Source organism: Schistocerca serialis, chromosome 2 (genome assembly GCF_023864345.2).
Source record: "Schistocerca serialis cubense isolate TAMUIC-IGC-003099 chromosome 2, iqSchSeri2.2, whole genome shotgun sequence".
In the NCBI taxonomy this organism is placed as follows: domain Eukaryota; kingdom Metazoa; phylum Arthropoda; class Insecta; order Orthoptera; family Acrididae; genus Schistocerca; species Schistocerca serialis.
Window position 1 is genome coordinate 693816548 of NC_064639.1, and position 27937 is coordinate 693844484.

At 41.9% G+C, this 27937-nt stretch overlaps 1 protein-coding gene across 1 annotated transcript; it reads right to left on the reverse strand.

Moving 5' to 3' along the window:
* Position 1: 1 nt before the first annotated feature.
* Positions 2–27937, reverse strand: LOC126457839 (40S ribosomal protein S8). The gene is made up of 6 exons (XM_050094473.1): positions 27842–27937; positions 27466–27572; positions 27064–27163; positions 25405–25580; positions 373–502; positions 2–181 (listed from the first exon to the last, which is right to left on the reverse strand). The coding sequence occupies exons 1-6, from the start codon at positions 27843–27845 to the stop codon at positions 72–74; spliced, it is 627 nt and encodes a 208-aa protein (XP_049950430.1). The 5' UTR covers positions 27846–27937; the 3' UTR covers positions 2–71.

Below are 27937 nucleotides of genomic sequence, written 5' to 3' on the forward strand. Positions count from 1 at the left end.
CTTTTTGACTGTTCACAAGAAAAAATTTATTTTCCTTGTCAGCATTTACAAGTTACAGTATTTTTAGTGCCTTATTTGCCCTTTTTAGCTTTTGTTTTCCTTATGTAGAATTCTAGTTCTTTCCCTTCCAGGATGTATCCATCTGCACGCCCACACTGACCAGGTCGACTAGAAATACATGCTGAAAAAAAAGTTCCTTTCAGTTTTCACTACATTTGAAACGAAATTAAATGCCAAACCATTTATCTATTGCCACTCAGTGTAACTATGACAAAAATCATTTAACATATCACGTAGATATGCATCAATGTTAAAATTTCATCAGTGTGAACTTGAAAATAAATTTAAAACATCAAGGCAAAATCCACTTACCAAGTACTCTAGATGCCTGGAACTGTTCTTCTAGTGCAGGTTCAACTTTCGCTAAGCGCTGTCGAGCTTTGTATTTCTTTTCCACTTTCTTTGATCTCTTTTTATTCAGAATTTCTTCATCCTCTGGAGTCTGAAATATCAACAGTATTAATACAAAAAACTAACCTCCAATTTCCTTATTAAGAAACAATAATGTCAGGCACTTATTGAACCAAGTCATCACATGGTCAGCTGACACGCAACAATCATCATTGTACAATACATTTAGAGAATCCATGCAATAAGCCGTATGTCAAATACAAGGACTTCAGCAGCTTGTCAAACAGTCAAGGTACATATCAAGCAGTATCCACCAGTGCTGTATGTGTTAACCAAATATGAAAACTATTCATGCTCCAAAAGTCCCCAGATGCTACTGAGTTTAAGTGGAGACAGTTTTCCTTGAGTACTTCTGACTTAACTCTGGCCTCTTTGCAATCTACTGAGTACTAGTATAGTCATGCCACTGATTAGGTATCTGCCTGCTGCTGACGAGTTTAAATATACCGCGGGTTTTCTACCTCTTATCTCTGTAAGTTTTCATAATTTTGGCTGCTAAATTGCATTTTTTACATCGCTGTAATCTGATTTCCTGCATTAGACTTCATTTCACTGGTTACTCTTTGCCGAATCTCGAGAATATAAAAGGTAGAGTGAAGGATTTAAAAACACAATTTAGTGAAAAATTTTATTGGAAACACTTTGTCCACTTAATCATATATTTGATTAATTACTTTTGTGACAACTCTCAACCACAGAACAATCCAAGCATTCTGTCATTAACAATGTTACTGGAGGCAAACAATGATCTATTTTATTGAAATACTAATGTAACAACAAAAGATGTTTGTATTTTTTGTCTTCAATTGCCTTAATAATAATTGCACAACACAAAACCTACAATTTTCATAGATTTCCTTAAACTTTTCTGGCCCACACACATCTTGTCACCTACGGCTGACTTTCTATACACACTTAGTTTTCAGAATTATACTGAAGCTGCACCAGTTATTTCTGCCTAACAGAACATGTGATCCATTTCCAATAGAAATGGAACTTTCAGGAATTTGAGTAACACACTGCCAAATTTCCCACAGGTCAAAACTTGTTCCATCGATGTATTGTGTGCATAGTCACTTATGGACAAGCAATCTATCTTGCTCCAGTGAAGAATCGTTCCGCCTAGCAAAACATCATTCATGAAACTACTAAGTTCCATGCTACAATAGCAGTGAACTGAAAATGTGGTTCACAACAAATGCCAATATGTGAGAATGGTGTCAGATTATTATACTCCATCATAAGAATATACTGGATGTAAACATTACACCCTGTACACTTGTGTGTTTGCTTGATTTCCTTTCACATGGAGCAGAAGCCAAGCTTTGTCCAGTACAGTCAAATAAGATCGTAAGGATATGTTTTACACACTCACACTCTCACACACTCACACACACACTCACACACACTCACACACTCTCACACACTCTCACACACTCTCACACACTCTCACACACTCTCACACACTCTCACACACTCTCACACACACACACACACTCTCACACACACACACACACACACACACACACACACACACACAGAGGCAGTACTGGCCAGCCAGCTGGTCCAACTAACCTGTAATGATGTGAGCAGCTGCAGTTCAGATGAAAGTCAAGCAGAGGAACAATATGGCTTTAAATACCATTTAATTGTTAAAGAGAATGAAACAATATTCAGGAAAACTCCAGCACAACCACATGCTTCTTGGGTAACCAGATGAAGAGCGTACAATGCTCTCAGTCACCTAACACAATATTCTAATTACAAAGACGAGTTATGAAAACTCCTAACTTAAACACAGGGTAATTTTTCTGAGCAAGCTATGTGTGATGCAAAACCACACTGCTGGGATTTCCCCATACTGTTTAATACTGAAGCCACTGAAGATATTAATTACAGTCAGTCGTCTGGTACTCTCTTAGCTACTTCCTTATAAGAATCCAAAAAATAAATTTCACAAGCTGCAACATTGTTGCAAATAAAACAGTGACCCAAATGTAGAATAAATTTCCTCTACATTTATGGTCACAACCTTTTTGTCAACAGATTACCAGTTTCAGTCTATAATGACCATATTCAGATCTGCAGCAAAATATGAGACAACAAATATACTAGCGAATTGTCCACAACTTAAAACGGTTAAATAGACCATAATGAAAATTACTTGTGACATATACATACATTTGTGCACTGTAAGTATGAAGAGGCATACCTGTGTTATAAAAACAATGTCCTAATGTGCTGCAGCCATAGTGACATCAAATGTTAAAAGCAAAATCAGCATGTCAGCAACATCAAAGATACATAACAGCAGGGCAAGAGTCATGTCAGCAGCACTACTGTTCAAAACAAACTGCCATACAGTAGCCACAAGATGTTTGTGTTGTATAACATCACCAGATGTCACTACTGTAGGCACACACAAGCCTTAAATGATTAATTGAACAACGTAAAATAAAGGGGGATACAATCGGTGAAGTATGTAATGGGCTCATAAGGCATAAGATGCATTACAGCAATAAGAAACAATGAAATGAAATACGACAGAAGTTAGATTGTTATAAAAGAGGACAAGTTAAGAAACAGTAATTGACATATGTTCAAGTGCCAATATTACAGATGACGACAAACAGCTTTCATAGTGCACAGAATATAAAAACTATTAAACAAATAGCTAAAGAAGCCACAATGAAAGAAAACATACTGCAACACATAATCAGCACCCTCTGTTAGCACTAACACCAGAATTGCGCAAAGGTGAGAAGTGGTTAGAGAAACGCAACTGCCAGAGGGCCCCTCATACCCTGTGGCATGCCGTTGCAAGAAAAGAATGATAAAACTCCGTGCCAGTGCACGAATAAGGTAATCTAGTGAATGCAGTATATTATATAAACAGAGAAGGAACAAGGAAATACTAGTTATGTGCACAACGTACAAAAAGTAAATCTGTAAGGCACTCTATACTAGGCGAAACTATCAACAAATTATACATAATAAAGGCATATGGCGATTGAAGTAAAACATTGTCAAACAAAGAAAAGAAGGCATTGGGCACGAAATTGCTCTGACAGTTAAGTAGTTTCATTGGTTGTCATTTTTGCTTTATAAATTTCAAGCTCCTAACAAATGAAGAGCACGGCCTTTTTCCACTCTGTTGAGAACATGCATACAATTCTCAATGCTTCCTATAGAATGACCAGTTTCAGATAAATGCTGTCCCAAAGCTGTTTTCTTCCATGGCTGTGAATGTTCTTTAAACCTGAAGTTAAAAGAGCGGCCCATTTGAATGATATAATCTTTGTCACAGTTACTGCAGTCAATCCTGTACAGTCCAGAGCCATACTTTTCATACTTTCTTTTCAGTTTATGTTTTATTCAAAATTTTACAGTGGTGTTAACCTGAAAGCCATATCTGACATTTCTAAAACATTTTTCTATCTGCACCTGCATTTTGCTGTTAAATTTCATACAAATGGTTTTTGTGTTTTCTTTACTGGTCCTATTTTGTGTGTGCACTTGCCTGCTGCTATACATTTCTTTAGCCTACAGTAAGGGTCTGCGACGTCATTTACAGAAAAGCTGTTAGCTACCGCCATGTGCTTTAGAATGCAGAGTTCTTTACTTGTTTCACTTTCATCCAAAGGTAGACGAAGAAGCTGGTTAACCATGGAGGTGAACGACTTTTTATATTGGGAAGTATGGTATGATGACACTACCTGTATAAGTAGATTTTCTAAAAATTGAAAACTCTTGTTTGTTGTAAACTTTCCTGATAGTAATGTCAAGGTGGTTAATGGAGCCCTCTTCAATAGTAATTTTTTTTTTTGGGTTCATGCTACCGACAGCTTGGGCATATGTGCATCTCACTGGTGTCGCCTTGTACGAGTAATACCTTATAAGCCCATTACATTTTTTACCGGCTGTATCCCCTTTATTTTACGTTGTTCGATTAATCACTGAAGACTTATGTATGCCTACAGTAGTGATATCTGGTGAAGTTACAACACAAACATCTTGTGGCTACTGTACAGCAGTTTGTTTTGAACAGTAGTGCTGCTGACATGACTCTTGCATTTGCTGTTTTTTATATATCTGACAATGCTGGTGCTGATTTTGCTTTTAACATTTGACAATTCCACTATGGCTGCAGTACATTAGGACATTGTTTTTATAACACAGGTATGCCTCTTCATACTCTAAGCACACAATTGTATATATGTCAGTAGTACTTTTCATTATGGTCTATTTCATTGTTTTAAGCTGTAGACAATTTGCTAGTGCATGTTTTCTCATATTTTGCTGCAGATCTAAAGACAGTCATTATAGACCGAAACCAGTAATCTGTTGACAAAAAGTTTGCGACTACAGACGTAAAGTAAAGGAAATTTAAACACATTCCATTTCTGGAACTCCTCTGCTACATTGATAACGAGCCAACAGAATACATGAAGCCACCAAGGTGCACCATTTTCTCCTCTTCCTTAATGAGGTGCTACTCTATACCCCACCTGCATTTGCCAATGGCACGTGAAAACGCTGGGTGCTTTCGTTCCATTACGTCTGGTGGTTTAAGTGTTTCTCATGACAAATCCTTTAACTTGGCTCCAGATCACTTCTGTTGAGTTCATATTGTAATGGTACAGTTGCAAATGTAAAAATGCAGTATTTACATGGTATGCTTGATGCTACAGAAATGATTGTTTTTCATGTTTCTGCGACATGTATCACTCTGGCTTGTGTGAGACTACATCTGTGGTACAAAACAATGGACATTTTTCATTTTTGTCCAAAAAATTAGACAGTTTTCTTAGGTTAAGCAACATTTATTAACAATCTTTCATAATATATTGTCAATTAAGAATTTACACTCTAAATGAAAACTACACTACTCAAGCCACAATACACTGAGTGTGTATTTGTATCTCGACTGTATCAAATACAGTCCCTCAGAATACTTCAAGGCCAACTTTTTTCTGTAAATATATGAAAAATGTTAACCTATTTCTCAGCACTTTTTAACCATATTCCACAGGCGTGTTTAACTACATAGCAGGAAGCAGCCTCAGCCAGTTTCATACTGTGTAACAACAACATGACAAAGTAACAAAATCTGATACGTTAAGTAGGATCTACTTCCAAGAAGACAACACCAGTGTACGTGCTACGGCTTCTCGCCAATCACTGCATTTGTACTTGTTTACATCAGGTTCATTCTTATGAATGGAGTTGTATATTTTCTTCTCATATGAAGTAACAGGTTGCTTTTTGTACAGCAATACTATAAAGAAAAACTACCACTGATTGCTTTCATCATCCCTCATGCACAATGAAACAGTATAATCTGAACACAAACAAGAAGTAGCAAGACAGTGTAATCTCAAAACATTTGCTGAACTAAGACAAATTTCTTCTATATTTTTATTTAGTAGAGTCAAGAATACCTGCAGTACAGTAGTCATTATCAACTTGTTATGATGGAACAATGAAATATTGATATGTATTTAAAGTAACAACTATCAGAATGGCTTATAAAAATGGCACTGAACTACTGAAAGAAAAGTCTTCTTTAAATCTCATAACAACTTAATTCACAAACAACTAACAGCCAGAATCTAATTTTTACACCTACAATTATGTTCCTCTTGGTTGGCAAATAGACACAAACAACTTAGCAGGGGTAGATGCATTAGGCAACAACAGCACAGCACTCAACTCTGCATGCAGTAAGCACACCTGAAGCGGCTGAAGGGTTAATACAAACAAGTGCTTGAAGGGTGGTCACCATCCAGTGACCTTTCTTATTCTTAACAACACAGTTCAACAAGATGTATAATACCCACCCATAAAATTGATTTGCTGCAAAGTATGACAGAAGTACAAGGATGGAACAGGATAATAGGAAGTACATGAACAGTGGTGTCATGGAGCATTCAAGGGAGAGGTAGCATCTGCCAAATTAACACTGCCATCCAGCACCACCACAGTGATGTTGTGCGTGAATTAGCGGTCAATGGCCGGCGACACCAGTGGTGTCGTGTACATAGTATTGCGCAGTGGCCGGAGACAGCACTACACTTCAGTACCATTTGCATTCTGTTGGTGTTTTGTTTAGGTAACAGTAAGTTATATACATCAAGTTTTGTTTTCATAAGAACTTGTGCCCTTTCATCATGGCAGACGAAAGAGACGATACAATTATTTACGATGAATGCGCGGAGCAAATCTTGGAGGTTGCCACTATATCGCATACATCTCCTGATCCAGTTGACAGACTTTCTGGTCACATAATGCAACACCAACTAACAGGCCTACGTATTTCCAAAACGAATAAACAAAAACAATAAAACTGCCAGGTATGTTCCAAAAACATAAAAAAGAACAAAAAACTTTATGTGCAAGTCTTGTGGAATTGCGTTACATCTTTGAGTGTTTTGCTGCATATCATATGAAAGATGATACTAAGTACCAAAGACAATGCAAATAAATATATGAAACAAATTTTGTATTTATTTAGGTATGTATATCTTTGAAATATCATGAAAGTAGGGGAACAGGTTGAGAACTTATGAAAACTAATGATGAGATTAGTAAAATGTAATAATATAATCTCCTGATAATGTCAAGAACAGCCAGCACCAAGCCAAGTAATCCGAATTAGTGCTGACGGTGCAAGCGAATAAATTTGTACAAGATGTGAAGATGGCAAAGTGTTAAGAAGTAGCAGTTCCACGAAGTCTACTGCTTAGTATGAATGTTGGATTATTCTCAACTATGGAGAGCTGAACACCAATTATGCCAAGATGATGCTGAACAATCCTAGCACTTAAAGTAACATAAGCATTGCTGTAGAAATAGGCTTCGGTGGGTAATTGCTTTCTAACCTAATCATGAAAGACTTAAATGGCAATCTACATAAGATTCCATAATATAAAGCATGTAAGCATGTGTGTGAAATGAGGTTATCAGCACTAATGCCAATTTCGCAGCAGATCTGGTTAAAATACACTCCTGGAAATTGAAATAAGAACACCGTGAATTCATTGTCCCAGGAAGGGGAAACTTTATTGACACATTCCTGGGGTCAGATACATCACATGATCACACTGACAGAACCACAGGCACATAGATACAGGCAACAGAGCATGCACAATGTCGGCACTAGTACAGTGTATATCCACCTTTCGCAGCAATGCAGGCTGCTATTCTCCCATGGAGACGATCGTAGAGATGCTGGATGTAGTCCTGTGGAACGGCTTGCCATGCCATTTCCACCTGGCGCCTCAGTTGGACCAGCGTTCGTGCTGGACGTGCAGACCGCGTGAGATGACGCTTCATCCAGTCCCAAACATGCTCAATGGGGGACAGATCCGGAGATCTTGCTGGCCAGGGTAGTTGACTTACACCTTCTAGAGCACGTTGGGTGGCACGGGATACATGCGGACGTGCATTGTCCTGTTGGAACAGCAAGTTCCCTTGCCGGTCTAGGAATGGTAGAACGATGGGTTCGATGACGGTTTGGATGTACCGTGCACTATTCAGTGTCCCCTCGACCATCACCAGTGGTGTACGGATAGTGTAGGAGATCGCTCCCCACACCATGATGCCGGGTGTTGGCCCTGTGTGCCTCGGTCGTATGCAGTCCTGATTGTGGCGCTCACCTGCACGGCGCCAAACACGAATACGACCATCATTGGCACCAAGGCAGAAGCGACTCTCATCGCTGAAGACGACACGTCTCCATTCGTCCCTCCATTCACGCCTGTCGCGACACCACTGGAGGCGGGCTGCACGATGTTGGGGCGTGATCGGAAGACGGCCTAACGGTGTGCGGGACCGTAGCCCAGCTTCATGGAGACGGTTGCGAATGGTCCTCGCCGATACCCCAGGAGCAACAGTGTCCCTAATTTGCTGGGAAGTGGCGGTGCGGTCCCCTACGGCACTGCGTAGGATCCTACTGTCTTGGCGTGCATCCGTGCGTCGCTGCGGTCCGGTCCCAGGTCGACGGGCACGTGCACCTTCCGCCGACCACTGGCGACAACATCGATGTACTGTGGAGACCTCACGCCCCACGTGTTGAGCAATTCGGCGGTACGTCCACCCGGCCTCCCGCATGCCCACTATACACCCTCGCTCAAATTCCGTCAACTGCACATACGGTTCACGTCCACGCTGTCGCGGCATGCTACCAGTGTTAAAGACTGCGATGGAGCTCCGTATGCCACGGCAAACTGGCTGACACTGACGGCGGCGGTGCACAAATGCTGCGCAGCTAGCGCCATTCGACGGCCAACACCGCGGTTCCTGGTGTGTCCGCTGTGCCGTGCGTGTGATCATTGCTTGTACAGCCCTCTCGCAGTGTCCGGAGCAAGTATGGTGGGTCTGACACACCGGTGTCAATGTGTTCTTTTTTCCATTTCCAGGAGTGTATGATGGGGAAAAGAAAGAAAAAGGTTGACTAACTCAGCCTACAAAAAATGAACAGTATACAAGTAAACATGACATTTCATCACTGAACTGAAATTAATAAGTAACCAAATAATTCTTTTTTAAGAGAGACTATAAACACTTCTTGGCCAATGGCTTGAAAGCTCAGTTATATAAGCAAAGCTCTCATGTCAACTTTATATAACGGATATAAACTAAACTGCAATAACTACCACTTCTGGCTACATAAGCACTTACACAATGGCCTTAGTTCAGTGAGAATTTGTGGAATTGCTAAATTTTACATACTTCAGCTACATATTTGTCTATCAGAGTACTTTCATAGGTCTTTTTTTATAGAGCTATCAATCACGTCAGATCTTATTAGCCACTGAACAATTATATGGGCCTTTGCCTTAAATAAGCTTTAGTGTATTTAAGTGTGGCTGGCTTATAACATCAAAAACACAGTCAGGTAGACTGACAAGATGCAAGGTTACAGATGTTTAGGATATCTGTTGCAAGACCAGGAATGTAAGGGTTGTGATGAAAGCATTTTAGTACACTGTGCTCAAAAGTGTACTCTACCATTGGTTGAACAGCTGAACACACTGCCAGTTTGCCAATACTCATCCACCTGTGTGGAAAGTGACAACAGTCATTGCATTCACAACCATGGCTTGGTGGTAATGCCAACATAGGTTATGTGGAACTGACACGAGTTAGGACCATACTGCTTTCACAAATGGCTCTACATCTGACAATATGAGATTCTGAAGCCATTTTCATTCTGCAGCAGAGTGCACAAATTCCTGTTAGATTTGGAGTGCATTAGAGTCAGTAACTTTTGAAAATCTGATAAGCACTGGTGTAAAAGTTGTTAGGACATGATAACAGTCTTGCCTGGATAGCTCAGATGGTAGAACAATTAACAGAGGTTCCAAGGTCTAGTTCCAGTCCAGCATACTCCAGTCTCAGTCATGTCTATGACAAGCCTAGAATAGAACACACTGGCCATGTTGTATGTGATCCTGGCATAAGGATAGACCAGGACATGGTTAGGGTTTTAACTGACCAGGATGATACTGGATGATGATTGGGAAGTGCCTTTTCTGCTGGTATGAGTGATTGGCTGATGGGTCATGTGGATATAATACACAAAACCTGTTTGCACACCAAGCTTGGCTTGTATTACTTGCCTTCAGCATAAAGAATAATAGAGTCCTAACACAGCAAATGAGCCATCCACTAGTGGCAAGACAGTAGTAGAGAGACTAGCACAGAAGGAATGGCAGTTGTCAAGTTTAGGTTTTTTTTTTTTTGTGGTTTTAGGGCGCACAACTTCAATGGTCATTAGCACCCTTACTACATTAAGAATGCACCGCGAGGCACAAGTTTAAAACAACACGATAAAAGACAGACTGATAGGCAGAGGATTAAAAAACAGCATAATCAAATGTCCTTAGAGAGGTGTGTCAAATTGATAAAACGAAGGACACGAGCAGCTGCTCGTGGGTCATCGGCTAAAATAGCTTCTAAAGTACATGGCAGGTTAAGATTGAGACGCAGTGTGTTGAAATCTGTACAGGAAATTAAAATGTGGCGGACCGTCAGCAATTGCCCACATGGGCAGAACGGCGCCGGCGCAGCCGTCAGCAGATGGCGATGGCTGAACCGGCAGTGTCCGATGCGTAACCGGGCCAAAACGACCTCCTCCCGCCGAGAAGGGCGGGAGGAGGACGTCCAAGCCGTGGGAAGAGGTTTCAAGGCCCGAAGCTTGTTGTCTGTAAGTGCAGCCCAATCAGCATGCCACAGCGATAAAATGCGCCGACAAATTACCCTGCTACAATCCGAGGAAGGGACACAACAAGAAGCTGTCCGAGGTTGGAGGACCGCAGCCTTGGCCGCGGCATCTGCAGCTTCATTCCCAGGGATACCGACATGGCCAGGGACCCACATAAAGCTAACCGGAGAACCGACGTCCACCAGCTGCTGAAGAGAGCGTTGGATCCGGTGCACGAAAGGGTGAACCGGATACGGATCACTGAGGCTCTGGATGGCGCTCAGGGAATCGGAGCAGATGACATAAGCAGAATGTCGGTGGCGGCAGATGTAAAGAACAGCCTGGTAGAGGGCCAAGAGCTCAGCTGTGAAGACCGAACAATGGCCATGGAGCCGGTATTTGAAACTTTGTGCCCCGACAATAAAGAAACACCCGACCCCGTCATTGGTCTTTGAGCCATCTGTATAAATGAAGGTCCTATTGATGAACTTTGAACGAAGTTCAACAAAACAGGAGTGGTAGACTGAACTGGGGGTAACCTCTTTTGGGAGCGAGCTGAGGTCAAGGTGAACGCGGACCTGAGCCTGGAGCCGAGGTGGCGTGTGGCTCTCGCCCACTCGAAAGGTTGCAGGGAGTGAAAAATGAAGGTGGTGAAGGAGGCGACGAAAGTGAACTCCAGGGGGTAGCAGGGCAGAGACATACAACCCGTATTGACGGTCAAGAGAGTCGTCAAAAAAGGAGCGATAAGACGGGTGGTCGGGCATTGACAGTAGCCGGCAGGCATACCGACAAAGCAGTATATCGCGCCGGTAGGTGAGTGGCAGTTCGCCAGCGTCAGCGTGAAGACTCTCTACGTGACTAGTATAAAATGCTCCAATCGCAAGTCGTAAACCCTGATGTTGTATGGAGTTGAGGCGGCGTAAGATGGATGGCCGTGCAGAGGAGTATACGAAGCTCCCATAATCCAGCTTGGAGCGGACGATCGACCGATATAGACGAAGCAGGACGGTTCAATCTGCTCCCCACGACATACCACTGAGAACACGGAGGACATTTAAAGAACGGGTACAACGGGCAGCCAAATATGACACATGTGGAGACCAGCTAAGTTTCCTGTCAAATGTAAGACCTAAAAATTTTGTTGTCTCCACGATTGGGAGAGCAACGGGACCGAGTCGTAAGGACGGTGGGAGAAACTCTTTGTAGCGCCAGAAGTTAATACAGACCGTCTTCTCGGCAGAAAAACGGAAGCCATTGGCGACACTCCAGGAGTAAAGACAGTCAAGAGAACGCTGAAGACAGCGCTCCAGGACACGTGTACACTGCGCGCTGCAATAGATGGTAAAATCGTCCACGAAAAGGGAGCCTGATACATCAGCTGGGCGGCAATCCATTATTGGATTGATCGCGATGGCGAAGAGAGCGACGCTCAAAACTGAGCCCTGTGGCACCCCATTCTCCTGGCGAAAGGTGTCCGACAGGACAGAACCCACACGTACCCTGAACCGTCGATCCATTAAAGAAGAACGAATAAAAAGAGGGAGGCGACCGCGAAGGCCCCATGTATGCATGGTGCGGAGAATGCCCGCCCTCCAACAGGTATCATAAGCCTTCTCCAAATCAAAGAACACAGCCGCGGTCGGGCGCTTCCGCAAGAAGTTATTCATAATGAAGGTCGACAAGGTAACCAGATGGTCAAAAGCAGAGCGGCGCCTACGAAATCCACATTGTACATTGGTAAGTAGGCGTCGAGACTCGAGCAGCCAAACCAATCGAGAGTTAACCATTCGCTCCATCACTTTACAGACACAGCTGGTAAGCGAGATGGGTCGATAACTGGAAGGCAAGTGCTTGTCCTTCCCCGGCTTAGGAATCGGGACAACAATAGACTCGCGCCAGCATGCGGGAACAAGTCCCTCAATCCAGATGCGATTATAAGTACGAAGAAGAAAACCTTTACCCGCAGGAGAAAGGTTCTTCAGCATCTGAATATGAATAGAATCAGGCCCCGGAGCGGAGGACCGTGATCGGCCAAGTGCGTTTTCGAGTTCCCGCATGGTGAATGGGGCATTATAACTTTCACGATTCGAGGAGCGGAAGTTACGTGGCCTAGCCTCCTCTGCCTGTTTGCGCAGGAGGAAGGCAGGGTGGTAATGAGCGGAGCTCAAAACCTCGGCGAAAAAGCGGCCGAAGGCATTGGAGACATCCTCAGGGGCCACAAGGACGTCATTCGCGACCGTCAAGCCAGAAACTGGTGAGTGGACCTTAGTGCCAGATAGCCGGCGCAGGCCACCCCAGACAACAGAAGGAGGAGTAAAACTGTTGAAGGTGCTTGTGAAAGCAGCCCAGCTGGCTTTCTTGCTTTCTTTAATAATACAACGACACTGAGCACGTAATCTTTTACAATTGATACAATTCGCCACTGTAGGGTGGCGTTTAAAGGTGCGTAAAGCACGTTGACGAGCACGTAAAGCGTCTCTACATGCTGCAGTCCACCAGGGGACCAGTACGCGACGTGGAGAAGAAGTTGGGTGAGGGATGGAATATTCAGCAGCAGCGAGAATGACTTCCGTGAGGTGTGCGACCTGACGATCGCAGCTTGTGAAGGTTTGATCCTGAAAGGTCGCCCTGGAAGAGAAGAGCCCCCAGTCTGCCTTGGAGATCGTCCAACTAGAGGAGCATGGAGAGGGGGTACGCTGCAGGAGATGGATAACACACGGGAAGTGGTCGCTCGAATATGTATCAGAAAGTACATACCACTCAAACCGGCGTGCAAGTTGGGGAGTACATATAGAGAGGTCTAAATGGGAATAGGTGTGAGATGTGTCCAAAAGAAAAGTAGGGGCACCAGTATTGAGGCAGACAAGGTTGAGCTGGTTGAAAAGGTCTGCTAACAGGGAGCCCCTCGGGCAGGATGCTGGAGAGCCCCAAAGGGAATGGTGGGCATTGAAGTCTCCAGTTAACAAAAATGGTGCAGGTAGCTGAGCAATAAGTTGCATCATGTCTGCCCTGGTAACGGCAGATGACGATGGAGTGTAAACGGTACAAATGGAAAATGTAAAAGTGGGGAGAGTAATGCGGATGGCAACTGCCTGCAGGCCGGTGTGCAACGTGATGGGATCATAGTAAATATCATCCCGGACCAGCAACATAACCCCTCCATGAGCCGGGATTCCTACCACAGGGGGTAGGTCAAAACGCACAGAGGTGTAGTGTGCCAAGGCAATTTGATCGCATGGGCGTAGCTTCGTTTCCTGGAGGGCTACGACGAGCGGACGGTGCAAGCAGAGCAGCAACTTCAAGTCCTCTCGATTGGAGCGAATGCTGCGAATATTCCAGTGAATAAGTGCCATCGTAAGAAAGGGAAGATAAAAGAAGGGGTCACCTCGAAGGCCGCGGAGGGCCTGGCTTTGAGCGAGCACTGCCGCCGCTATCAGTAGGCGGACAGTCTTCGTCCATTGGGTCTATAAGTTCATCGGCCATCTTGGGAAGATGGCCGGGAGGGGGAGCTTCATCCGCCGGTGAACGGCCAGATGTTCGGCTACCAGCGGTGCGGCCAGGCGAAACGGATGACGGCCTGGGGCGGCAACCGCTGGGTGGCGCAGGAGAAGAAATGCGCCGTGGCGGAGAAGGAGAACTGTCTTCCTAGGAGCCTTCCTGGAAGTACGTTTGGTGGAAGTACCGGTCGAAGGCTGGGAGGTCGAGGTACGTAGGAAGTCTGCACGGGACGGTTCCTTCTTAAAGGCCCGTGCATCTGACTTCTGGGTCTTCGTCTTGGCAGAAGCTGATGAAGGTGCTTGTGTCTGAGGGGTGACGGGAGGAAGAGGAGACGTCGACCGGGCGATCTTAGCACTGGCCGAACGGACGACCGTGGTGCTGAAGGTCAGATCGCATGTCTGGGTTGCCACCTCCCTGGTAGTCCGAGGAGAGGCGAGGACAGTACTGTATTTCCCCGCTGGGAGCAGCGTGGGCTTCCTACTAGCAAATAGCTTGCGAGCAGCCGAGGTGGACACTTTCTCTTTGACCCGAATTTCTTGGATACAGCGTTCTTCCTTATAGACGGGACAGTCGCGGGAGGATGCTGCATGGTCACCCTGACAGTTCACACAACGAGGAGACGGAGGTGGACAGTCACCCTCATGGGCATCCCTGCCACAAGTGACACATTTAGCCGCATTGGAACAAGACTGTCGAGTGTGATTGAAACGCTGACACTGGTAACAGCGGGTAGGTGTCGGGACATAGGGGCGAACAGAAATAACCTCATAGCCCGCCTTGATGCGCGATGGCAGCTTAACACTATCGAAGGTCAAGAAAAGTGTCCGGGTCGGCACAAGGTCACTGTTGACCTTTTTCATGACCCTATGGACAGCCGTCACGCCCTGCTCAGCGAGGAAAGATTGAATCTCCTCGTCAGTCAGTCCGTCGAGGGAGCTAGTATAGACCACACCACGAGACGAATTCAAAGTGCGGTGAGCCTCCACCCGCACAGGGAACGTGTACAGTAGTGTGGCCCGAAGCAGTTTCTGTGCCTGAAAGGCGCTCTCAGTTTCTAGTAATAAGGTACCGTTACGCAACCTGGTACAAGATTTGACAGATCCGGCTATGGCATCTACACCCTTCTGGATAACGAAAGGGTTGACAGAGGAAAAATCCTTTCCGTCCTCAGATCAAGAAACGACGAGGAACTGTGGGGCAGGCGGTAGTACTTTAGTCACTGATGGCTGGTCACGTTTCCGTTTTTGGGCAGAAGTCGAGACAGATGGAGTGAAATCCATTGCGGAGGAATCCCCCATGATTGCCAGCGTCTCCGATGGCGCGCTCCTTCCTTGTGGGGACCCTCTCAGAGGGCACTCCCGCCTTAGGTGAATGTTTACACCTCAGGTCACACCTCCCGAGAACCAGACGGAGGGACCAATCGGCATGGTCAGAAGGTATCAGCTCAGGCAATCACCCCTCCCCAGGCCTGGCCTTTACCAGGGGGTACGCGCGTGCCTTACATGTCTACACAGGGCGGGGAATTACGCGTTACCCCGTCACCGGCTACGCGTGCGAACGCGTGGGTCGGCCTTCAGGCACACACAGGGAGGAAGGAAGAAGAGGAAAAGGAGGAGAGAGAGGGAGAGAGAGGACAGACTGTCTCAAACGCCGAGGCGGAGGCCAGAGAAGCCAAGGAGAAGAAGGTAATGAGAAGGCAAGGAGAAGAAGGTAATGAGAAGGCAAGGAGAAGAAGGTAATGAGAAGGCAAGGAGAAGGAGGTAATGAGAAGGCAAGGAGAAGAAGGTAATGAGAAGGCAAGGAGAAGAAGGTAATGAGAAGGCAAGGAGAAGAAGGTAATGAGAAGGCAAGGAGAAGAAGGTAATGAGAAGGCAAGGAGAAGAAGGTAATGAGAAGGCAAGGAGAAGAAGGTAATGAGAAGGCAAGGAGAAGAAGGTAATGAGAAGGCAAGGAGAAGAAGGTAATGAGAAGGCAAGGAGAAGGAGGTAATGAGAAGGCAAGGAGAAGGAGGTAATGAGAAGGCAAGGAGAAGAAGGTAATGAGAAGGCAAGGAGAAGAAGGTAATGAGAAGGCAAGGAGAAGAAGGTAATGAGAAGGCAAGGAGAAGAAGGTAATGAGAAGGCAAGGAGAAGAAGGTAATGAGAAGGCAAGGAGAAGAAGGTAATGAGAAGGCAAGGAGAAGAAGGCACGGAAACAGTAAGGAAGACAGTGAGGTGGAAAAGAGCAAAGAAAGGAACCAACCAAAGGAAGGAAGAAACGAGAAGGGAAAAAGCAAAATGACCGCAAATAGAGGTCGTGGAACCGTCCGTCTCCGGACGCAGGCGCTAACGACCCCCTTGAGGGGGTGGGACTCCTTTTAGTCGCCTCTTACGAGAGGCAGGAATACCTCGGGCCTATTCTAATCCCCGGACCCGCAGGGGGGTTTAGGTCCTGCTGGCAATGCTTGTTATGGACATATGGATCCACAGGGAAGGCCAAGATGATGGCACAATGGGGTGAGAGAAAGCAAAATGAAAGAAGTTTCTGAGTTATAAAAAATTAGAACAGTCTATCTTGACTTTATACCTAGATTGAAGACGTGAATGAACCTAAAACAGACTAGTCTGTTTAAAATCTTGTGGCTACGATTTCCTATAGTTAGCTGATGAACAAATCAGCATATGTTGTCATATGAAGCCTCATTTACACAAAGGCAAATTGGTTTGCAGATGACTTCCACACATTCACTACACGATTGCCAGTTAGCAGATTTCAAATATTAATGTAAATTCCCAAAAATGTCATACAACTATTTTAGTCTAAAATATTATGCAGTACTTTTCCAAAAGAAAATTGCCAATGGTTACAAAGAAACTAGTGTTCCAAGAAACTGAAGAAAAATATTTGCTTCAACTGCAGAAACAGTGGAAAACTAATACTCTGACTGAAACATGTACAAACATTCTCACATCATATAGGTGGAGGTGACATTATGAAAACATTCAGAAAAAAATTGTAAAAGGTGAAAATTTCACCTGCACAACAAAAGGAATTTGCATTGCATTGGACCTCAAACTTTCGACAAGTTAAGAAAATACTAAAATTAATTTTTGCAACAATTTTAAGTTGTTAGTGTACCCTGTCACTCACGAACAAGATTTACTTGACTATGCATGGCAATGCACCAGAACTGCCATGCTGCTGCCAGGACTCTTGTTCCAATAACCCCTGTAATATTTTTTAATGCCCATAATGGATCATACTCCGAGCTCATGCTGACTTCATTAGTATAGCCATCACCCAAAACACCAATATTCATGTAGATATTTTCAGGCTACCATTTCCCTTTGAGTCTTGCCAAGTATTTCTTCAGTTGGTCTTGAAAAACCCAAGATTTGTTCAGATAAATTACAGGCAAATTGCCCTCCATATCCAATAAAGGCAGCCTCCAAAAATTAAGCTCTCAAGGAGGCTGTATCCATTTGTTCCATTAAAAATTTGTACCTTTTTATGGTCCTTTGAACTAATATTTACAAGGGGGCAAACATTTCCAAGCTCTCATATTCCACTGTGTTTTATTGCTAAGTGTGGACTGTAGTGGCCCTAGGGCACTATCATCCATTGCAGTACACTAACAGTCCAGAAGAACACTTCTTTAACAAAATCTTCCATTACAGATAATTTGCTTTCCTATTTACATATTTCTCCTGACAATTGAAAGACTGCACTCAAACAGTCTCTGAAGAAGCTATGATGCCACAAACACACAGCTGTGTTCTATTACCTCAATGCGCCATTGCCATCAATTTCTGCGCTTAGGCAAAGTAATTTTTTTCCGCCTATCTTCAGCACGAGCATGTTGTTGAAAGACTAGACATGGTGTATAAGTAGACACAGAAAAAATTCCCAGATTCATTGGTTAAAAAGGCACTGCAGTAACTTTATCAGGTAATCATAGTTCATGTGTCATGGTCTTGCCCCAGCCAACAGCAAGATCACTTAAGTAGCACAAACACACAAATAAGAAGAATATAAATACAATATAGCTAATAGCAAAGCTAAGCTTTCACAAATAATGCTCTTTTTTGCACATTACACTTTCAGATATATCAAATAAATGTGTCAGTAGAATTTGAAATAATGACGTAAATGGCTTGTCTTCTGTGCCCAAAATTCTTCTACACTGCTGGTCCTCAATATGTTACGTTTTGAAGGAGAGTGAAATGCCATGTAATTTACGAAATTCATTGCACATTCCCACAACGTAATTCATGTGAAAAATTAAATTACTTTGAAAGTAAAACTTCTCAAACCACCATTAATATTTTTCCACAACTTGTTAAAAATAGATTCGTTTCAATAGTCACCAGCGTGCCAGGAAACAGGTGTTACTGTACATGCACCGCTATGGTGACTTAGGAAGGCTGTGCTTGATGCCTGCTCTGTTGGTACACCTTTTGCTTGGAATTTCATAGGTAGTGCAGCATCACAGGACCATGTGAAGCACTGCAGCACATTGTTTTGGAGGGGACCAACAGAGTTTTTGTCCTTATGACAAGTTATCATATCCTTTACAGATAATGATTGCAAAATAAGAAAGCAGTCCTTGGCATAATATTCATTTCAAAACTAGACCTACACCTCAAAGGACCCTAATATTTCAGTATGCAGTGACTTAACATTTTTATTCGTATTCTGCAATACTATTATGTAGCACTTCGAATCAGGTTTACAACCACACAGTACTGCAAAAAGCTGGTAAGAAGAAAAGTAGATTTCTTGCTAACAGTGCTTTAGGCCACAATTAAGGACAGTAAGTTCATGATTTTTTTTCTAATGCTGTAAAAAAATGAAGTTATCTGAAGCCAAGAAACATTGAAATTGACAGTATATTCTACCCTAGGAGTAAATACTAGTCTTGTGGGGAGGTACTGATAAAACAAGGTGTGCTGCCGGTCTATAAATTACCGAAGAATGATATTCTGTAAATTTAAGACTCAAACAACAAAAATTAAGGAATAACGTCAAGCCTAGAAAAGGTACCGGACAAATGTTGAAAGATGTCTTGTGATCTAAAAACATTGTTTCATGGAAGGCAGATATGTAAAATTCTGCTGCAGCTGTCAATATATTTGAAATAAAACATTTTATTGAACACTACTGACCAATTTGTTTGCTTAGTTATCTTCAAGTTAATATTTATGTATGTTATGTATACAGCACTAAGAGCTTACATTACGTTATAAAAGAAACAGGTCTTCAGAATACTTCAAGAGCATCGGAATTTTGTAAACCATACTAAAATGCGTAATTCAGCTTAAAGTGCATGTTTGTATGTACAGATTCACCATGGAGTATGCCCTACATGGTATTAAGCTTTTAGATGTGGTTTTCAGGAGCTCTGTTTTTTTGGGACCACCAGTACTGTACCACCTCATGTGGTGGTGTTATGGCATTATATCATACATGCCAGAAGACAAAAATGTGCACTTTAAATTCAGCATGCAATTGAAACCAGCCAATAGTAAAATTCTTGGATTTTTGCAGGATTTCGCAGTTGCCTCAGGGCATCTACACCTTATTAGATATTAGATATTACATATTAGTTTCGTAATCTTCATTCAGTCCTCGTATATACAAAGACAACATGGGTTATCAGCTGTTTTATGCACAGGATGTTGCTCTTCAGTGTGACTTACAGCTTTATGTAAAGCAGAAGTTCACAAAAAGTGAAACCAAACACATGGAAGTACTGAATTGCAGCCAAAGACAAGGGACAGAAAATGACATAGCAAAAGGAAAACTTAGCAGTTTGAATTTTACACAAGTGCAAGACATGCTATTATCTTTGAAATTCGGCTCTAAGTTTCATTAGCCTACCTATTCGAATGAGATTCATTTCTCTTCAGTGTCCCTTTCCCCTTCCCCACCTGTCCTCTGCTCCTCACCAACTTACATGCTGTATCTCTAAGCACATACATTGATGCCACTATCTTCCCTAGGCCTCCTCTGCCAACTCTGCTACAGCCTCTTATCCATTACACCTGATGCTATCCCTTGGTGGCACGGCACAAGAATACCACAAAAAAACATTTCATACACTTGAGCTGAAAACTGTCTGCTGTTATTTGTATACTAGCATTTTGGTGCAAGAAGGGGGTTTCTGTACAGCTATGCACCAAGTCACTTCTAGACACCTACCCCAACTTTTTATCAAGTTGTCACTGAGGTGTGATTTTACTATAGCTGATGAGGAAACATTTCCACAAACCAATGGAGATGCCTCATTCTAATGAACTCTTTAATATGATCTTAACAAGATATTTTTTCAAATATCCACAAAAAAATACAGAAGCACACAAACTTTTCTAAACGAGTAATATTAGCAAGCTATAAAATGTTATCCTTTTCTTTTTGTTTTTAGGCATACATAAACATGATGCAAATTCTTCCATCAGAAAAAACTCTGAACTATACTGCATCAGCTGTAGTAGTACATACTGGAAAATCTAGAAGCTTTGCATTTCAGAGCCCCATTTAACGTACGAAATTTGTGGAGTATGAGTGTGCCGACTTCAGCTTATGCTTTCAGAGTAACTATGACATACAGGTTATCCATGAAGCTATCATAAAAACAATGATAGCTGCAAACAACCTCAATTAGTTGATCATCATTAAGCATAAGTATTTCTCTGAATTCCTTTATTTGAGAAAACAAATGGGTACGAATCAAGGATAAAGTCATGTATAAGCTGTAACTAAAATACTAGTACATGAGAATACTGAACAGCAAACTAGCAAACAAGTGCCAGCAATGTTCAGTATCATAACACTACAATCACAATGTACAGTGATTGTAGTCAATTCAGAGGAAATTATGTCCAGAAATGTCAAACAAATGGTTTTGTTTTGCCACAATCTGCCCCACAAGAACCATGTAGAGTAATTCAGTCTCAGCACAAATGAGAACTGCGAACTTCCTCTATAAAATATCTTGGCACCAAGCTGAATGGGGGAGGGTTATGTGCCCCCCTCAATGAGAAGACAACAGTGTATGTGATGTTACTCACAACACAACCCAAAAGAAACTCTCACTGGCAGAGTGCACAGAAACGTAGTTCAAGTGACCAATTCACACTTCTCTGTATCACTCAGAGTAACAATGAGTACTAGTTGCACCATGTAACTACCATACAATGCGTGGGACAGTAATTTCGAGTCATCTAATGTGCCTAAAAAATGGCTTTATGTAAGGGAAGCAATGCTACATCCATTTGTGTATCTAGTTTCTCATGTTTCACATAAAATATTAAAAACCTGTTTTGGGATTTGCTGTGCAATCTCTCATTGAGTTTTGAGAAAACTCATTTCGTAAAAAATTTTCTTGCATTTCCTAGTCTGACATCACAACTCCTTATGAACTATAGTATAACCCTGCTTTTACATTCCCGGAATTAACGTTTTCCTGCCGTTTGCAACTTTTTTTATCGTTCCTGTCAAACTTTGTATGTCCACAATGCTAATTTGCACCTGATTTTGTGTCACCATCTTAATAATTTTCCCGCAATTTACGCATTCCCCAGGGAAAAAAGATGCTTGATCTTGGCCTTCCACTAGTGTTTACAAATATTACGTTGTTAAATTTCTTGATACCAGGGCACTTCACTCACCAGATTTGGACCAGTAAATGAGTAAAAGTTTGAACAATTCGTGCTATATCTCCCGCCGCTGCCAAGCTATACTTGCTGGGGTGGCTGATGGGAGTAGCTAGATTCATTTGAATGAAGATGTCATGACCAACCACAACCATTTCCAAACCGTCTATTGCACAAATGCATTTTTGTTATTGTCATCTCGACACCTTTGTCAAACCATATTTAGCGCATTTTGGTATTTGCCAGCCACTTGTGGTGCTAGTTGATACCGCCATTCACTTTGCGTTGGTCATATGTTAAACTAAAAACACAGCACTGGTTAGGTATTTTCTTCACACTGAGCCAAATGTGTTCTGAGAATTTATTCTTGTTAATCACAGTATTTGCTTACGTTTTTTATGTTATGTTATATGAACAGTGTGAGTGATAGTTTGCATGTGAGTGGTTTTCAAGGAGGCACAGTAGCCAAAATACTTCTGTAAGTATCTGCACTTGAAAACGAGAAAAAATTCTTGAAACAACATTCTAAGCATGAGAAAATACGTAACTAGTGCAATAATTCGTTATTTAAATAATAACAGCTGCAGGATTACAAAAGTATCGATTATGACGTATGAAATTGAGCCAAATGTTCCTATTTCCCAGACAGTTATCAGTCCCAGTTTTTATTACATAAGAAACGTTTCCTACGTAATAAACAAGTCACTGACAAGTCTTTTGATGCCTGTTTATATAAAGTGCAAAAATGCAAGGGGGGGGTGTCATAAGTCACTTCTGTAGTTTAAAACTGAATTTCCCATAATTTACACAATTTTTTGAAGTCCCTTGAAAGTGTAAAAGCAGGGTTTCAATGTAGTTTCTTTTCACTATTGCCCATAGTAATTGTTAAACTTCAAACTGAAGTAAAATATGGCACACATTTTGGAAAGTTAGTAGTTAAAAAATGCAGTCACTGCCCTGTTTATGTTTGGGGCATTTCTGGACATACAATGCTGCAAACGAAATGGAGCCAGCAAAGCCAGGAGGAGGGACATCTCTTTCCACTCTGTAGTAAATTAATAATGTAGTTAGAAATCTGTGAGAAGGCTGGCAGCAATATGCCACATGCAACGCTATTGGTGCCGGGTGTGTCTTGTTGCCTGTTGCATCGTTCCTGTGGAAACGACTCTAGCATCGCATGAATAACCATCGTAGCGTACAATCTTTATTAGAAATATGTGTCTGTGGAAGTGTGATACATCAAACATGAAGCCAACATGAACAATTAATGGCATCATTTTGTTGTCTTCAGCACGGTACAAGAAAGTGCAGCAGTACTAACTTATAACGTCAGTAGTGTAAACTTCTGTCTTACAATTTCAAAAAATGAATGATTTTACAAATCATAAAAAATTATGCTACACATCTTCATTTCAATCCCAAGCCTGCTACTTTGACAGCAATGTTAGACGAGATGTACTTGAAACTGACAAAATGTGAGGAGAGAGGGAAAGCAATCTGAGAAATTCCATTCACACTCCCCCCCCCCAATCTATACTACCATCACCTGCACTAACTTCATGGAAGTGATTGGTAAAAGTGTTCACATGTTATAGAACTTAAGCAAAACAAGATGAAATGTATATTAGATTCACAGGAATATGTGGCTGACTGATCATTTAAAACACAGATGAGCCAATCACCCTGACAACACAAATACATTGCACAAAAACTATGGGCAACAAGCTGAACAAAACATTAAGTCATGCCACATTCATTTGATTGTCAATTAAAACAGATGGCAAATCTATCAGCAAATTATCTGCCAGTCTTTAGCCTGAAAATAAATCTCAGTAAAGTAAGATGTGGTGGCGACTGATTTGTATGCCACAAGCACCACACCTTGGAGGGTACTCTCACCAGAGCAAGAAGCCATGTCAGAGGTGTGATCGAAACAAATACCCATGTGGCTGCAAGGAGGTACACCACAGCAGCATTGCTGACTTTCCTAGACCTAGCTTATTGTCTGTTACTTCCAGCCACTCTTCTTCACAGTGACACTATCTCAACAGCAAGGCAATAGCATTTAGAGGGATGGTACACTGAAGTATCTGAGGATCACGACTACTATTTGTCTGCTACGTCCAGCTTACTTTCCCTATTACACCCCTGTGCACTGGCACCCAGCAGAAAGAAATCTACTTCCCCAGTCTTTGTAAGTGGAGGAGTCAAGGGCCCTCGGGAGGTGAGAAAGACAAACTTAGCACTCCCAACACATCTGATCTGCTCCAGTGCACAAAGGCCATCTACAACTCTGTTCCAAAGACAGTTAAACCTCAAGGACACTATCACAGAGGGGGGGGGGGGGGGGGGAGTGGAACTCTGAATATCTTCTAGAATTCTATGGCAAACCTATGTTGATGATACTGGTGTGATTTTGCCAGTCCATTCTTTTACCCTTCCTGTACACAAGAGCCACCTGCACTTGTCTAGTCACTTGGTACTTTTCACTGGGCAAGAGATTAGCAATAAGTGCAATGCAAGGGGGTAAATGCCATAGAGTACTCGTAAAACTGAATTGGGATTCCATCTGGACCTAGCGACATTCTGATTCCAACTTTCAGTTATTTCTGTACACCATGGATGCTTAGTTGTCCATACGGAACTGTGCAATGGTCAAAGAATAGTATGTTAGTATGATTCTTGTCTGTAAATTCTTGAACACAGATTTGGATTTTTGAAAGGTGCCAGAATACACAAATCCCAAGAAAGAATAACTGAAAAGTATACATAGCTTTTTATGAAAAATGAAGCATCACGAATCTGTCGGTTTATTCAGAGAAAACCAAGTAAATGTCTTGAGTGCATGAGGAATTTTGCCAAACAAAATTACTGGTAGCCTTTAATTGTCCTAGTCACTGCATAATTATATTTACATGAGAACTGAGTGGGCAGACCACTTAACATATTGGTAGAGTATGCTGTGACTACTTCCTACCAGTTTCTCAAAATAATAGACATTCTTATCAGATTTTCAAGTTGCCAGATGACAAGTTTATTTGCCATCACACTCAATTGTTCCTTCAAAAATGTGGTTTCTATGGAAGGAAAACAATAGTGACAGGCAGACACACAAACCTAGGATTACATGTGCAGCCCAAATAATTAATGACTGAACTGAACTGCCAACAAAAACTGATACATCACAGAATAGTTAACTTGTTAATGTAGGGAAGCATGGGTGATAAAAATGGCCAAGAAGACCAAATTTTTTGACAGCATATTCAAATGGATGGACTGGAAAGGAGGGCTCCACCAAACCTACCAGTCTTTGGCCCATGAATGTACAACATTTTAAGCACCTTTACTCTACAGAACTGTAAAAACTTTAATTTTACATTTTTTACTTGTGATGTCTGATACACAAACATTGTTAGATAGACCAAAACATATGTAACATGCAACTGTGACAGCAAATTAAGGATCTCTGAACAAAAAGTATCTTTTACCAAAGCAAGATTGACAGCATTCTTGTTTTCAGTTTAACTGAAGCTATTCAAATTTTACTAAGTATGCTTTACATTTCATTACAGAATAAGATTTGAACATGCTTACCAATTTAGCTCCCTTCTTCCTTCCAAGAGGCAGAGCATAATGGGATTCGTACCACTGTCTAAATGGAACAGCATCAATCACTACAATGGCATTCTTCACCAATGTTTTTGTTCTTACTAGTTCATTGTTGGAAGCATTATACACAACATCAATGATACGTGTTTTTCGCGTGCAACCTGGAAATATTTATAGAAACTCTTCAGCACACTTATGCACAAAGTAAATTAGCTAATATCTACTCTCAACACAAACTGAACACGGTACTGCTGTCCTGGAATGCAACTACGCTTCACCACAGCTTTACATATATTACAGTTACTAACAATTGTTTTATTAACTCTAAAAACCAATGGTAAGACCAATAGCAGCATCTTGCTTTTCACATAGTGATGGAATAAAAAAATGAGATAAAACAAAAGTCCAAATGTAAATAGAACAAAGTTATTACCGCTTGTGTCACCCCCATTTCAGTTAAGATGTAACATTCATATACTAAATAAAAGTAGACATTTCCACAATTCTGGCCATGTATAACATATCAATGTTCATAATGCAATGTGGCAAAAATATGAGCTGAAAGTCACAGGTCAATGATTATAAAATGGACAGTAGGGTACAACAAGTAACGTGGTTGAGAGTTTGGGTCATTGAACACATACATATTGTGTTAACAGATTTATCAATAGCATACCCTAATGACATTTACATACTCGTTAAAAGCACTTTTCGTCAAAAAACAGCAGGATAGATTCAGAAAACACTTCGTTAATGGGAATGTCTCCAAATATTTTGATATATGATGCACAAGACAAACTACAAAAAATGCAAGATGATCCACAGTACTTTCAGTGAGTTAACGATTTTGGTTTTGTTATGTCACCGTTATTTTTATTCTGTTTGTCATGCCTCAATTTTCGTAAATTGCTTTGTTTATGTCTTTCATAGGTATGGTCAGCAGTTCTGTTGTCTGCGACGATGGGGGACAATGCACCGTCTAATAAAATTTCTTCAGCTAATCGGCCTGTTGGCCGAATTTGTGAAGTGTTCAGTGTGTTGTAAAGAAATGAGGCTAGCTCAAGTTCCAGTGTCTCAGACCAGGGACAGTTATATGTGGAGATGTCTTAAGGATAACAGGTCTGAAATTACTCAAATTTCAGTATGCACAACAAGCACTACTAAGTAATGTGAAATTGCACGTCAGTCCTATGCAGCACACATTCTGCTAACACGAGAAAAATCACTCAATCCTGTGCATTGATCAAACCACGAAACCAAATGTGAGATCCTGATTCTTTTGTCAGTTTGAACTTTCTTTATACCTCTGCCTAACAATTCAAAAATGTGAAACTGCCAAAGAAGTTTTTAGCTCCAACTGTAACCTAATTAAATGGGAAAAGTTCAATAGAGCAAGGCAAGAGCATATCACCAATGCATGTTGCTTGGGATAGCATACCCAACATATGGTTGAGAAACTTTCAATGGGACTAGTAATTCTTGTCATGGCACATACCATTGTGCATTTGAGTTGAAGTAGTTTACATCCACAATCTGCTAACAGTATCGGTAGGTTCAAATTTTACAACTTAAACAGTAACCACGAATTACATTACCATTGTAACAAATACCTTGATTCATGCTACACATTGAGATTTTTATTACCTTCAGATCCCCAGGCAAAGTTCCCCTGGTCCAACCTCAGAGCACGATATTTCTTGTTACCACCCCTGGTGCGGACAGTGTGGATACGCCTTGGACCAAGCTAGAAACACACAATCAATGCAACAAAAAAGTTCAACTGTCGACAGCAGTTTCTTGCCACCGACATGGCATGTCTCAACTCAGCAAAAAAATCAATTGCGTTGAAGAAAACTATCACTGACATACGAAATAAAAATGATCCTACACGATATGTAAATACTTGCACCGCTATTTAAATAGTTCTAGATGCTACATTGGTTAATAACAGTACACAAAATCAACCTCGTCCAAAAGAATACTACTGATTTGTTCATTACCACCACCACCAACAACAACTACTACTGCACAACGCTCTTCACTCACTTTTGTATTTGCTGCAGGTCTGCCCAACTCAAACTTCCTCTTCTTCCGGAGCGGCTTTCTTTTCCCTCCGGTAGCTCTCCTCTTATGCCAATGGTCCCGGGATATACCTATTCACACAGAGAAATATATAAAGACAAAAATGTTTTTACATAGGCCACAATTACTGCAAATAAGAAAAACAACAGTGTTAGATACGAAGAACCACATGTTTCCCACAGCTAAATAACCTTAAAATTAGAAACAAAGCTTTGACCATAATTTTCATTTCAGTTCTGGAGACGCTATTAAGCAATTTCGCACATACAGAAACTTGTACATATAATTATTCTGTTCACAAATAGATGAAATCAGATTTCCACAAACACACAGCACTCACCCATCTTACGGCAGACGTAAAAGAACCGGAAGCTCACACAGTCGGACTACCAACATCACCACTGACTATTCAGCCTGTTGAGAATCCAAAGTTACT

Bases quoted from the DNA above. Each gene is read 5' to 3' on its own strand.
- LOC126457839 (XM_050094473.1), bottom strand. The intron at 27,164-27,465 runs GTGAGTGAAGAG...GTGTGTTTCTAG, and splicing joins GACCTGCAGCAAATACAAAA to CTTGGTCCAAGGCGTATCCA. The intron at 25,581-27,063 runs GTAATAAAAATC...AAATATTTCCAG, and splicing joins CTTTGCCTGGGGATCTGAAG to GTTGCACGCGAAAAACACGT.